The sequence below is a fragment of the Chelonia mydas genome, chromosome 16 (genome assembly GCF_015237465.2).
Source record: "Chelonia mydas isolate rCheMyd1 chromosome 16, rCheMyd1.pri.v2, whole genome shotgun sequence".
Lineage (NCBI taxonomy): Eukaryota > Metazoa > Chordata > Testudines > Cheloniidae > Chelonia > Chelonia mydas.
Window position 1 is genome coordinate 25,403,689 of NC_057857.1, and position 14,461 is coordinate 25,418,149.

Below are 14,461 nucleotides of genomic sequence, written 5' to 3' on the forward strand. Positions count from 1 at the left end.
CTACAATCATGCCCAGCTGAATTACATGAATGCTCTGGCCAGCCACTCATGACTTCCACACAAGGAAACACCAGCAAATTCCCAGTCCCAGACTTGTCTCCAAAACTGAGCATCTTGTGATGGCCAGCTCTCGCCTTCCGGACAATACAAGCTCATAGAAAGTCTGTTGTTTCAGCAATGGAAAATGAGATGCACCAGCCCTGTTATCTCAAATGGAGGTTCCCAAGCATTTCACTCTAAACACACTGGTTTAGATAAAACAATAAAACAAGTTTATTAACTAAGAAAGATAGATTTTAAGTGACCACAAGTAATGAGGCATAAAGTCATTTTGCTTACAAAGAAAATAAAAGATAATATGGAAACTAATACCTAATTTAGGAAGCTAAATTGATTCAAAACAAAGGTTTTAATCTCACCATATGCATTCAGCAGTCTGTACTGTCTGAAAAGCCACCCAGCCAAGACCCTTCCCCCCGTGGGCAGCGGATGAACCCCTGCTTTCCTCCTGAGGCCCTGCCCCCCTGTAACAGGAGGAGCCCTGACCCCACCCTCCATGACTGGAGAAGCCCCGCAGTCTGCCCTCCTCAGCCAGGCTGGGCCACCCCCTCCCCTGAGTGCCGGGCCGGCCGCACTGGGCTGAGAAGCCAGCCCCCACCCACGCCCGGCCAGCCCCAGCGTACAGCTTAGCCTTCCCTGGCCTATTATGCCCGCTGCCCATAGCTCCCCCAGTACAATCCTTCCTGTGTCTTTCAGGCACTGTAGCTGCCATGAGTAGAGATTGGGGGGTGGGGGAAGAGGTGATTTTGAGGCCACTGTTTCTCCTCATACCCTTCTCCCCTCTTGAGAATTATTTGCAGTTGAGGTTCGTGTGATAGGCAGTCTGTTTACACAGGAGTTCCCAGCTATCACATTGTCAATATGTAATGTTCTCACCAACACTCTTTTTCCTGCCACAGAATGGATGCTTTAACTATGTGATAGCATAATCAGATAAACTATTATAGACTGATACCTGGCTGGGGTACCAGTGTGTTTTTGTCTCTGAAAAACTGGGTTGGGGCTGCCTTTGAACTTTGGAACATGTTACACAATAAAATCATTAGTTTACCTTAACAATGTTGCCACACATATTTTACCAGGCCAGTAATGTTTATCAGATTGTGATTCAAATGACACCTCACAAAGCATACTTTGTACAAAATTTATCACAGTCTTGTAAAAAGGGTGGTCATAGGGGTAAAGTCTGTCACAGTAGCTATGGCTTGCCCAAGAGGGTGGGGAGTTAGACTGCTCAAGGCTTATCCGTGGAGCTTGTGCGCCGCTGACCTCCAGAGAGCATAGATGTCTGTGTGTCAGGCATAGAGATGTGGTTGTTGATGTTGCTATGTCTGTCTTGGTAATGGTCTTGAAGATCAGGACTGAGTCCAGAAACACACAGGGAGCCAGTGGAGGGTCTGGAGCACAGACTAACATGCTCCCAGTAGCCTGTCTCATGGCAGGGACTGTCACATTCTGCATGAGCTGGAGCCTCAGCATTGCATTTGCTCTCATTCCCAGTGAGTTTCAATAAAACAGTGTGGAGGTGGCTAATGTATTGAGCCCCATGAGATCCTCCTCCAGGCCGAGGCAAAGTCTACTAGCAAGCTCGAGGTAGAAGGAGGTTTATGTTTTTGTTGTTTTTTGCCCTGTGCAAGACAGATGCATTGTGTGTGCTTACATGTAATTGACTGTGTCTATTTTAGGTACTTGTATGGTACCATAGTATCTAAGCTTGCATTGTTAATGTATTAATCCTCAAGGGGTAAGAAAGTACGGTTTTTACAGATGAGGAACTGCAGCACAGAGAGTAAGTCTACACTGCAATTAAAAACCTGCTTCTGGCCTTTACCAGCTGACTTGGCTAAGCATAAGGGGCTGTTTAATTGCGGAATAGATGTTTGCACTAGGGCTGGAATCCAGGCTCAGGGACCCCATGAGGGGGGAAGGCCCCAGAGCTTATGCTCCAGTCTGAGCCCACAGGGTCATCTGCTGTGGCTCAGTACAACAAGGAATTTTTATGGCAACTGGAGAAAGAGGGCATCGGGGTGGATGTCAGATGCTAAGAGGAGAAAAACTGGGGGACGAAGGATTGGTAGGCACTCTTGAGGAAAGGTAGCTTTCCCTTCCGAGTTTTTAAGAGGAATACATTATTTGTAATTAGAAGCATTAGTTTTAAAAAGAGGTGATTGCCCAATATGTTAAAATGGCTGTTAGGCCCATACATTCCTGGGGTAGGTTTTTTAGCTAGACATAAGCCTTTAGATTCTAAAGGTAATATAATTAACAGGTCCTTTGACAAGTCACAATGTACAGTGACCCATCTGAGAGCAAACTGAAACACTGATAATTGCTATTGTGCAGAAAGGGAAAAACAGAACAAGTACCTTCTCTGACACAAAGCAGTGGACATGGTGTGCCATGGTCTGACCTGCATTTCATGATCTCCTTCTCCTGCAGGTGTGTCTGTCTGAAGTTCTGGAAAAAATTCAACTGCATCTGCATTTAAATCCATCTGAAATGTTATGCTGTAAAAGAAAATCATACTATGTAGCTGCTGCTTGCATTTTTGCTTTCACTTTGATGATTCTATATTACCTTTGGACACAGGGGCACTCTCTCCTACCAAATATAACACCACAAGAAGGCAACTTCTGTAGAGGGGAACTTGCCAGCAATACAATCACAGCCATAAAAGGTACTAGAGCTTTTATCATTGCCCCATACTTCGATAATAGAAAAAGCAAAATAACCCGCGTGATTGGGATTGTTCACCATGAAAAGGTGAAAGACCTTTTCTGTTGGTTCTGCTGCCAGCCTGATGGTGAAATATATGTATCAACGGCAGCAATAGAGGTTCATTCAGATCGATTTGGATTCCCTTACGGGGCAGCAGACTTGCTTTGTTCAGAACCTCAAAACTGTGATCCAAACTTTGTATCCATCAGTTGGGAACCTAAAGGAAATATTGACCAACTACCAAGGTTTGAAATAAAAAACCGCAAGCCTGAGACCTTACCCATTGAATTCACTGTGTGTATCTCTCCCATGTTTGGAAATTATAGTAATGTCTTACAATTTATACAGGCCATGGAGATATATAAAATTCTTGGGGCACAGAAAGTTATTATCTATAAGAACAGTTGCAGCCAATTGATGGAGAAAGCCTTGGAATTTTATATTGCAGAAGGAACCATTGAGATAATTCCCTGGCCAATTACTTCATACCTCAACGTTTCTTCTCGATGGCATTTTTCTATGGATTCCAAAGACATTGGCTACTATGGACAAATCACAGCTCTAAATGACTGTGTTTACCGCAACATGTACAAGAGCAAGTTTGTGCTTCTTAATGATATTGATGAAATTATTTTGCCCATGAAACACCCAGACTGGAAAATTATGATGAGCGGCCTTCAAGAGCAAAATCGAGGGGCTGGCATTTTCCTCTTTGAGAGCCACGTCTTCCCTAAAACTGTATATGCTTCTACTGACATATTCAACATTACATCCTGGAATGCTGTGCCTGGCGTTAACATCCTGCAGCATATTCACAGAGAGCCTAACAGAAAAAATGTATTTAATCCTAAAAAAATGATAGTTGATCCAAGGAAAGTGGTTCAGACTTCAGTCCACTCTGTCCTACATGCCTATGCGGACAGTGTGAATGTTCCCATTGATGTTGCCCTTGTTTATCATTGCCGGGAACCCCTTCAAGTAAAGCTTCCTAGAGAATCCCTGATTAGGGATACAACTATCTGGAGATATAACTCATCATTAATCATGAATGTTAACAAAGTGCTACAGAAAACAGTGTTCTAAGTGCAGAAAATGAGACCATGAGGGGGTGGGGAAGGGGTGGATTACCAATATGTATAGATTCTGGAAGGAGGGTCCCAACTAAGGTCTGCTCCAGCTTGATGTTCTCCTTCCCCAGGACTTTCATCCTCCTTAACACCACAGAGGCTATCAGACCAGGGGTGGGACCACTCTACTGTGCCCCAGAAAGTGTCATCTATGTACCTCTGTCTCCCTTAGCTCTCCCAGTTCAGCCACTCTGGTCTCCAGAGCCCGTACTCAGTCTGAGGGCCATGAGCTGCTTGCACCAAATACATACACATTGCCTATTTCTCAGATGCTGTCTCTAGGCTCTCATATTTCACTCAGTTTAATTGCAGTGGAGAATTAATTGAAGTGATCTGAGTCTTTTTCACAGCTTCATATGTCGTTGTAGATTGTCACAAGGTCCCACATGCTTTAGATCACTGGTAAATGTATTTATCCTTATCCGATGTTGTTATAAAGCTAAGGTAACCCCGCTGGCACCTAACCCAAAATGGCCAATAAGGAAACAAAATTATTTCAAATCTGGAGTGGAGGGGAGGGGAGAACAAAGGGTTTGGTCTGTCTGTATAATGCTTTTGCTGAAAACAAATAAAAAATGCAGCCTCACAACTCCTGTTATGTTAGTAAGTAATCTAGCTAGAAATGCGTTAGATTTCCTTTTGTTTAGTGGCTGGTAAAATAAGCTGTGCTGGATGGAATATATATTTTTGTTTTTGTGTCTTTTTGTAACTTAAGGTTTTGCCTAGAGGGATTCTCTATGTTTTAAATCTAATTATCCTGTAAGGTATTTACCATCCTAATTTTACAGAGATGATTCTTTTACCTTTTCTTTAATTAAGATTCTTCTTTTAAAAACCTAATTAATTTTTCATTGTTCTTAAAATCCAAGGGTTTGGGTCTGTGTTCACCTGTACAAATTGGTGAGGATTCTTATCAAGCCTTCCCCAAAAAAGGGGGTATAGGGCTTGGGGGGATATTTTGGGGGAAGACGTCTCCAAGTGGGCTGTTTCCTTGTTCTTCATTTAAAATGCTTGGTGGTGGCAGCATACGGTTCAAAAACAAGGCAAAGTTTGTACCTTGGGAAAGTTTTTAACCTAAGCTGGTAAAATAAGCTTAGGGGGTCTTTCATGGAGGTCCCCACATCTGTACCCTAAAGTTCAGAGTGGGGAAAAAACCTTGACATGGTGGCAGGGGTGGGATCATTTTAAACCAAAGATCATTTTGAACCAGAAGCACAGCAGGATTTTAAAAGGTTTTGTAAAAGGTGATTGCAGCTGTAAATTCTGTCTCTCTGCCTGGGGGACAGAGCAGCAGGCATAACAAAAGGTGGTTACCCTTTCCTTTATATTTATAACAGATGTGTTCACTGATTGTTGTCTTGTCTGCATGGGACTTTTTAATTGCACATTATCTGTAACTTGGATCTCCACCAAGTGCTGTTTCCAATATCCTCTATAGATGATGTCATGGTATTGTTCTGCACTGAGGATACCTCTCTGAGGCAAGTTATTAGGAAGAGACAGGAATAGTAACGAGGGATTTGATTTTTAGAAATATAGATAGTTGGGTTTGTGATGACTGGAAAAATTGCTGGCGAATTGCTGGCTGAGCGTGAAGGTTTTAGACCTCACAGAACATCTAGGCTGAGTTATGTACCATGCAAAGGAGGAGCTGGGGGTTGTAGTACCTACATGTGCCAATGACCTAGGGCAGTGATCTCCAACCTTTTAACACCCAAGATCACTTTTTGAATTGAAGGGCAACCCAGGATCTATCCTGTCCCTTCCCTGTTTCCTCATTTCCCCAGGTGGATATTGTAGTTTTAAGAATGCTTGATAAACAGATTGACAGAGCGAGACGGGTACCCAGAAATCACCTACTACAGGACAGGCCCCATAAGGAAAACAGAACACCACTGGCCATCACTTACAGCCCCCAGATAAAACCTCTCCAGCACATTATCAACAATCTACAACCTATCCTGGAAAACGATCCCTCACTCTCCCAGACCTTGGGAGACAGGCCAGTCCTTGCTTACAGACAGCCCCCCAACCTGAAGCAAATACTCACCAGCAACTACACACCGCACCACAGAAACACTAAACACAGGAACCAATCCCTGTAGCAAACCTCGTTGCCTACTCTGTCCCCATATCTACTCTAGCGACACCATCAGATGACGAAACCACATCAGCCACACCATCAGAGGCTCATTCACCTGCACGTCTACTAATGTTGTATATACCATCATGTGCCAGCACTGCCCCTCTGCCATGTACATTGGCCAAACCGGACAGTCCCTACGTAAAAGAATAAATGGACACAAATCGGACATCAGGAATGGTAACGTACAAAAGCCAGTGGGAGAACACTTCAATTGTCCTGGACATTCTATAACAGATTTGAAAGTAGCTGTACTTGAACAAAAAACCTTCAGAAACAGACTTCAAAGAGAAACAGCAGAACTAAAATTCATTTGCAAATTTACCACCATTAATTTGGGCTTGATTAGGAACTGGGACTAGGGGCTGGCTCATTACAGAAGCAGCTTTGCCTCTCCTGGAATTGACACCTCCTCATCTATTGTTGGGAGTGGACTACATGCACTCTGATCGAATTGGCCCTGTCAGCACCGGTTCTCCACTTGTGAGGTAATTCCCTTCTCTTCATGTGTCAGTATATTTATGTCTGCATCTGTAATTTTCACTCTATGCATCTGAAGAAGTGGGGTTTTTACCCATGAAAGCTTATGCTCAAATAAATGTTAGTCTTTAAGGTGCCACCGGTCTCCTTGTTGTTTTTCTGGATACAGACTAACACAGCTACCCCGATACTTAGCTCTGGGAGGAGGCTCAGGGCAGAGGCTTGGGGTGCAGGAGGGGGTATGGGGTGCTGGCTTCAGTAGCAGGCTCAGGGTTGGGGTGCAGGCTCCCAGCAGGGGGCACTTACCTCGGACAGCTCCCAATCGGTGGCGCAACGGGGCTAAGGCAGGCTCCTTCCTGCCCCGGCCCCACTCAGGCACATCAGCACCTCCTCCCCATCATGAGCCAGGCCACCCCCACACACACACCCTGCCAGCCAGTAGTGCACAACGTGACCATGCCACTCCCGGAAGGGACCAAAGTGCCCCTGTGGCCCCTGGGGGGGGGCACATGGCTCTGCATGCTGTCCCTCTCTGCAGGCACTGTCTCCGCAGCTCCCATTGGCCACAGCTCTTTGTTCCCAGCTATGGGAGCTGCAGGGGTGGTACTTGCAGGCAGAAGCAGCGCGTGAAGACCCCTGCTGGCCGCTTCTGGGAGAGGTGTTGGGCTGCGGCAGGCAGCCCTGCTGCACCACCGCAGCCAGAGATTGCGATCGACTGGGAGAGTCTCCAGGATCGACCAGTTGATCACAATCAACTTGTTGGTGACCACTGACCTAGGGAAAGGTAGGAGAGAAGTCCTTGAGGACTAATTTAGGCTGCTAGCTAATAAATTAAAGTTCAGGACCTCCATGGTAGCATTCTCTGAAATGCTTCCAGTTTCACACACAGGGACAGTTAGGCAGAACTGCAGATTCTCAATGCATGGATGAGACAGTGGTGTTTGGAGGGGAGGGATTTAGGTTTATTAGGAACAGGGGAACCTTTTAAGAAAGGAGAAACCTATATGAGAAGGATGGGCTCTACCTAAGCCAAAACAGAACCAGATTGCTGATATTTTAAAATTAAAAGCATAATTGAGAAGTTTTTAAATTAAGAACTGGGGGAAAGCCAACAGGTGCAGGGCAGCACACAGTTCAGACAGCCACATCCTTTAGGGGAGGATTTATTAAAGGGAACACTTTATATCCTAGTGTAACCCTTCTGCCCATCAGAGTTGGCAGCAACAAGGGCCGGGTTCAGTATCTAGGGATTCCATTCCAATAACACAATGCAAAACCGGCTCGAGCCCCCACCCAGTGACCTGGGAAAAAATATATAAACACCCCTGCTGGGCACCTCCAAGAGGCAATACTTCCCTTCTCAAAAGCACAGAGTCTGAGTGTAGCAAAAAGGCTTTTAATAACAGAGAGAAACAATGTGGCATTATGTTGGGGAACCACCACCAACAGGATTCATAACACAACCCATGAGCAAAAAACCCACCCCAAGCAAATTGGGGTGTGTCCTTTCCCTTTGGTTCTTGAGTCCAGCAACCCAAAATCACCCAAAGTCCCAAAAGTCCAACAACCCAAAAGTCTCTGTCCTTGGTCCCGCAAACTGCTCCGCCATATATCTTCAGGCTCCCCCACTACTTAACACAACACTCAGTGATTTCAGCTCTTAGTAAGTTTAGCTCTTTTGTAATTTCAGCTTGTAGTAGGGGAGCCTCAGTACTGGTGCACCATTAGCCCAAAGTGAATTCAGCTCAGCAGCCTGTACCTAGACTCCTAATGGAATCAAAATTAGCTCTGATAGTGGAGAGAGGAGGAAGTGCAATTAGCATATAAGGCCCTCACCACGAGGCGCATGCAACCAAGTATTAATACCTATTCCCAGCCTCTCTCCATTCATAGAATATCAGGGTTGGAAGGGACCTCAGGAGGTCATCTAGTCCAACTCCCCCCCAGCTCAAAGCAGGACCAATCCCCAACTAAATCATACCAGTCATTCACTGGGTTTTGGAACCCATGACCCTTGCCTAGCGAGTGCTGCTTAGTTGATGGTGAGTCCCTCTATCATAACAAAAAGCCGAGTACAGTTCCACTGTCCTTGATTCACATAATCAGGATAATAACAGTTTATTCCTGCCCCAATAACAGAGAAACTGGGGCTCCTACAGCAGCCAAAGTGACCATCTAGGCAGGGTGGGTGTTCCTATGCAAATGAGATCAGCCCCTGTCATAAATATAAAGGGAAGGGTAAACCCCTTTAAAATCCCTCCTGGCCAGAGGAAAAATCCTCTCACCTGTAAAGGGTTAAGAAGCTAAAGGTAACCTCACTGGCACCTGACCAAAATGACCAATGAGGAGACAAGATACTTTCAAAAGCTGGGAGGAGGGAGAGAAACAAAGGGTCTGTATCTGTCTGTATGCTGCTTTTGCCAGGGATAGAACAAGAATGGAGTCTTAGAACTTTTAGTAAGTAATCTAGCTAGGTATGTGTTAGATTATGATTTCTTTAAATGGCTGAGAAAGGAATTGTGCTGAATAGAATGACTATTCCTGTCTGTGTGTCTTTTTTGTAACTTAAGGTTTTGCCTAGAGGGATTCTCTATGTTTTGAATCTAATTACCCTGTAAGGTATCTACCATCCTGATTTTACAGAGGGGATTTCTTTACTTCTATTAAAAGTCTTCTTGTAAGAAAACTGAATGCTTTTTCATTGTTCTCAGATCCAAGGGTTTGGGTCTGTGGTCACCTATGCAAATTGGTGAGGATTTTTACCAAACCTTTCCCAGGAAGTGGGGTGCAAGGGTTGAGAGGATTTTGGGGGGAAAGACATGTTCAAACTACATTTCCCAGTAAACCCAGTTAGAGTCTGCTGGTGGCAGTGGAGATCCAGGAACAAAGGATAAAATTAATTTGTACCTTGGGGAAGTTTTAACATAAGCTGGTGAAAGTAAGCTTAGGAGGTTTTCATGCAGGTCCCCACATCTGTACCCTAGAGTTCAGAGTGGGGGAGGAACCTTGACAGCCCCTGAAGTTCTTTTCCACAACCCACCATGACTCGCCACCAGATGTCAGGGTAGAGCTCATCCTGACTCTGCTTACCCTAGTAAAGAGGAGAGGATAGAAGTTGATAAAGTACAGTTAGGAATTGAAGAGAAACAGTCAAACAAAAAAAAAGAGTCCCATTCAGTTACATCAGATGAAGCAGACAAATATTTACAAATTTCATAAGTGCTTGTATACATATGCAAGAATTCTAAATACTAAGATGAGTGAACTTGACTGGCTGGTATTAAATAAAAATATTGATATAATGGGCATCACAGAAACTTGGTGGAATGAGGATAATCAACGGGACACAATAGAGTGCAAAATATATAGGAATGACCATGTAGGTTACGCTGGTGGGGAGATGGCACTATGTGTGAAAGAAAACATGGAGTCAAACATAGTAAAAAATCTAAAATGATTCAAACTGTCCCATAGAATCTCTATGATCAAAAATTCCATGCTTGAATAAGAAGAGTATTTCAGTAGGAATATATTACCAACCACCTGCCCAGGATGGTGATGGTGACTGTGAAATGCTTAGGGAGATGAGAGAGACTACATAAACGGAAAACCCAATAATAATGGGGGATTTCAACTATCCCCATGTTGACTGAAAACATATCATCTCAGGATGGGATGCAGAGATCAAATTTATTGACACCATTAATGACTGCTTCTTGGAGCAGCTGGGCCTGGAACCCACAAGGGAAAAGACAATTCTTGATTTAGTCCTAAAAGGAGTACAGGATCTGGTCCAAGAAGTGAATATAGCTGAACCACTGAGTAATAGCAACCATTATGTAATTAAATAGTGAAATGCCTGCAAGCTGCATGGAAAAACATTTTAAAAATACCATAATAGGCTCAAATTGTGGAACTTGTTGCCAGGGGCTGTTGTGACGGCCAAAAGTATAACAGGGGTCAAAAAAGCATTAGATAAATTCATGGGGCATAGGTCTAGTAGTGGCTATTAGCCAAGATGGTCAGGGATGCAACCTTATGCTCTGGGTGTCCCTAAGCCTCTGTCCTGTCAGACCTTCTGGCAGTCAACAGGGGATGGATCTCAATTGTCCTGTTCTGTTCATTTCCTCTGAAGCATCTGCCACTGGCCCCTGTCGGAAGACAGGATTCTAAGCTAGATGGACCATTGGTCTGACCCAGTATGGCTGTTCTTAAGGCATGGTGATCAAAAGACCTGAGGTACTAGGGAAAACATATGTTTCTTAAGGGTGGCTGCTAGAGCTAGATTTAGGCATCAGTCATAGGGTGACCAGATATCCCGATAAAATCGGGACTGTCCTGATTTTTAGTTCTTTGTTTGAATAAGCAAAAATGCAGTAAAAAGGAGTGGAATAGATGTTTGAGAGAGCGTGCTGGTTTTTTAACTTTAGATGGCGTCAGGGTTCCCTCCCCACTCTGAACTCTAGGGTACAGATATGGGAACCTGTATGAAAGACCCCCCCTAAGCTTGTTTCTACCAGCTTAGGTTAAAACTTCCCCAAGGCACAAATTCTTTGCCCTTGGAGGGTACGCTGCCACCACCAAGTGATTTAACAAAGAATCAGGGAAAGGACAACTTGGAGTTCCTATTCCCCCAAAATATGCCCCCCAAGCCCTTACACCCCCTTTCCTGGGGAGGCTTGAGAATAATATCCTAACCAATTGATTACAAAGTGATCACAGACCCAAACCCCTGCGTCTTAGGACAATAGAGAAATCAGTCAGGTTCTTAAAAGAAGGATTTTATTTAAAAAAAAAAAAAGGTAAAAAATCACCTATGTAAAAATCAGGATGGAAAATAACTTTACAGGGTAACAAAAGATTCAAAAACACAGCAGAAGTTCCTCGAAGCTTAGTTTCAAAGTTACAAAAAACACGAATAAACCTCCCTCCAGCAAAGAAAAAATTCACAAGCAGAACAAACGATAATCTAACACATCTTGCCTGGCTTTTACTTACAATTTTTGTAATGAGAGACTTTTAGGATGGTTTATAGGAGAAGGAGTTTTCTGACCTGATGCTTCTCTGCTTCCCAAGAGAACACACACAACAAAGCCTCCCCTAAGATTTGAAAGTCTTGTCTTTCCCCATTGGTCCTTTTGGTCAGGTACCAACCAGGTTATTTGATCTTCTTAACCCCTTACAGGTAAGGGGGAATTCTAGGCTACCCTTAGCTCTATGGTTATGACAGATGGCATTAAAAGGGCTGCCTTTTTCAGCTGCCCCTAGGTGCCTAAAAATGTTAACTGGTCTCAGCTGTGTGCAGGGGCCCTAACAGGCAGCTTTTGAGGAGAAAAAGTTGGTGCTAGCTGGTTACTTGGAAGGAGGCTGTTTTGTTTCTAGGTGGAGGAGAGAGAGCTGTGAATGCTGAGACTGCCCTCAGTTTTCCATGATCTTTCATCTTATTATGAAGAAACAGTTATTAGCTGATTCTAGTTCTTTGTAAATGGGTTAAGATCTATTGTGTTGCTCCTTTATGAGTTAACCTGTACTACTGTAATTTTTTAACTAGGCCATATGGAGAAAAGAATTGAACTATACTAGGACTTGATTTTTTTTATACATACACTTTTACTTAGCTTTCAGTGAATGGTAAGGAGGGGGGGTGTGATGTTGTACTCCATATGCTTTATGAAAATATGCTTATGAATGTGAATATGATGTAACTGGAATATGCTTTATGCAAAAGGTCTCTTGTAAAGTATCATTACAAAGCTTATAATCTACTGAGTGTGTTCATCCTATTTGTTTGCATATGTTATTTCTATGTCTGGAGTTAGGAGAATAAGATATAAACTTGTTTACATCAGTAATACATATTAAGTGGAAGCCATTAAGGGTGCTTCAGAATCAATGAACTGTAAATGGCTCTGTTTACTTGCAAACCTACCTGTGGGCCAGCCCAGGAAGAATGGAGGCTGGGGTCTCACAGGCCATGTGATCATGTCACCTGATACTGGAATCCATCTTAATCCTTGTACTTTTCCATTCAGAAGGAGGGGTGGGGCCAAGCACAAACAAAGGACTCCTGCCTTGTGCAAAACTATAAAAAGGGGGTGGAGCAGAACAAAGAGGCTGCCAGTCATGGAGATATTACCTGTAATCAGTTTCTTAATGTACTAGGCTTAGACTTGTGTTTTTGCTTGGTGATTTACTTTTTTCTATTACTTGAAACCACTTAAATCCTACTTTTTATACTTAATAAAAGCACTTTTGTTTATTAATGAACCCAGAGTAAGTGATTAATACCTGGGGGAGCAAACCTCTCCCATGCATATCTCTCTATCAGTGTTACAGAGGGCAGACAATTTATAAGCTTACCCTGTATAAGCTTTATACAGAGTAAAACAGATTTATTTGGGGGTTGGATCCCATTGGGAACTGCGTACCTGGAGATAGATAACCTGCTGAGTTGTTTTCAGTTAAAGCCTGCAGCTTTGGGGGCATAGCCCAGACCCTGGGTCTTTGTTGCAGCAGGCTAGCATGTCTGGCTCAACAAGGCTGGGTTCTAGAGTCCCAAGCTGGCAGGGAAAAAAGGGCTTAAAGGTAAGTTTAGTGCATCAGGTGACAGTCCCAAGGTGATCTCTGTGACAAAACCTGTTACGGGGGGGAGGAAAAAAAAATCAGACACCCTCCCACTGGCTTGTTTACTAATGTGTTCATTCATGCTTTATTAATAGTGATAGTGGTTTTGTATGCTAAGATACCAAAAGCCAAATCTGTTCCCCATGCAGAAGGGCCCTCCTTACTGAGGAACCTTCTGGCAACATTGGTAGGTAGTGGGGACTCCCTGCTGTCTACCACTTAGGATGGTAGACAGGTTATTTTTCATGTCTATAAATAACTTTTACTCAAATGAAACTTTAGGTTGCAGTCTCACAATCTGATCTGCCCAAGCAAAACTTTCCATCCATTCAGTTCCTTATCAGTGAGCTTTTGTGGAGTTGCAGAAATCTGTCTTCACAGAACAGACTGCAGTATGGGACCATTAGAGAAGGGGTTTTACTCATACAGGATTTCCATGTAGCATTTAGGTTTTCATTCAGCAATTTATAATTTGACTTTTATATTACACTTTTGGGCTCCCCCTATAAATGACTGAATTAACTACTTGATACGTATTGTCTCTTTGGTGGCTGATCTCTTCAAAATGATTCTAAATCAGTGTTTTACATATATTCCATCAAAATAAACATTATCCAAGTAATCATCCACAGCACAGATAAGCATTATTGTTTTGTTTGTACTGCTCTTCGCGAGGTCCCCATTGTGAGTTTCTGTGGGGACGACTTCTTCATCCTCAGCTCATGGTGCTGCACCACTAATTAGCCAAACCCTTGTAGGCCCAGATAGCATATGGAGGAAGGGGAGGGCGCAGGGCAAGGGACGGATAGAAGCTGGTGCAATAAGCAACTCCCTTGTATTTTGGTGGTGCTTGAGCAGCGCCTAAAGTGAATGGTAGCAAGTTATCAATAGCAATAATGTGCTTATTGAATAGTCATACATAGGCCTCTATCAAACCAGCAGGGTATCCCTTTAGTTTGACTTGGGTTAGTTCTGATGGCTTAGCTGTTCTGTAAAGCACTAGCTAATTATATTGAGGTATCACACTAACACCCTCTCTATTTATCCAAGTACTAAGTGAGTCAAGTATCTGTCAGTGTGGCTGTGCTAGTGCATGAAGAATCTATAGTTAGTTGCTCAACTAAATTCAAGACAACCATTGAATAGGTACACTGCATAAAGTTAAGAGATTGGTCCCACACTTACACTGGCCTTAATACTCACTTAGCACAGCACGTTAATGTAATTCTTTTGTAATTCACCACCCCATTCTAGTTGAGTGCTTTCTTCTTGGTTGGGAAAAAGGTAGGATACACTACAGACCCATTTT

At 43.4% G+C, this 14,461-nt stretch overlaps 1 protein-coding gene across 13 annotated transcripts in view; it reads left to right on the forward strand.

Annotated features, from left to right (window-relative positions):
• SLC2A8 (solute carrier family 2 member 8) overlaps nucleotides 1–14,461 on the forward strand; it is a 116,982-nt gene that overhangs the window by 46,711 nt on the left and 55,810 nt on the right. For 6 of the 13 annotated variants that reach the window (XM_027823355.2, XM_037879529.1, XM_037879526.2 and 3 more), the window contains one exon: nucleotides 2,500–4,395. The exons of the other annotated variants lie outside the window; for them this stretch is intronic. In XM_027823355.2, the coding sequence (XP_027679156.1) occupies nucleotides 2,500–3,861 (1,362 nt within the window). In that variant the 3' untranslated portion in view covers nucleotides 3,862–4,395. Of the gene's footprint in view, nucleotides 1–2,499; nucleotides 4,396–14,461 lie in introns of those variants that run through there. 13 annotated transcript variants of the gene reach the window in all.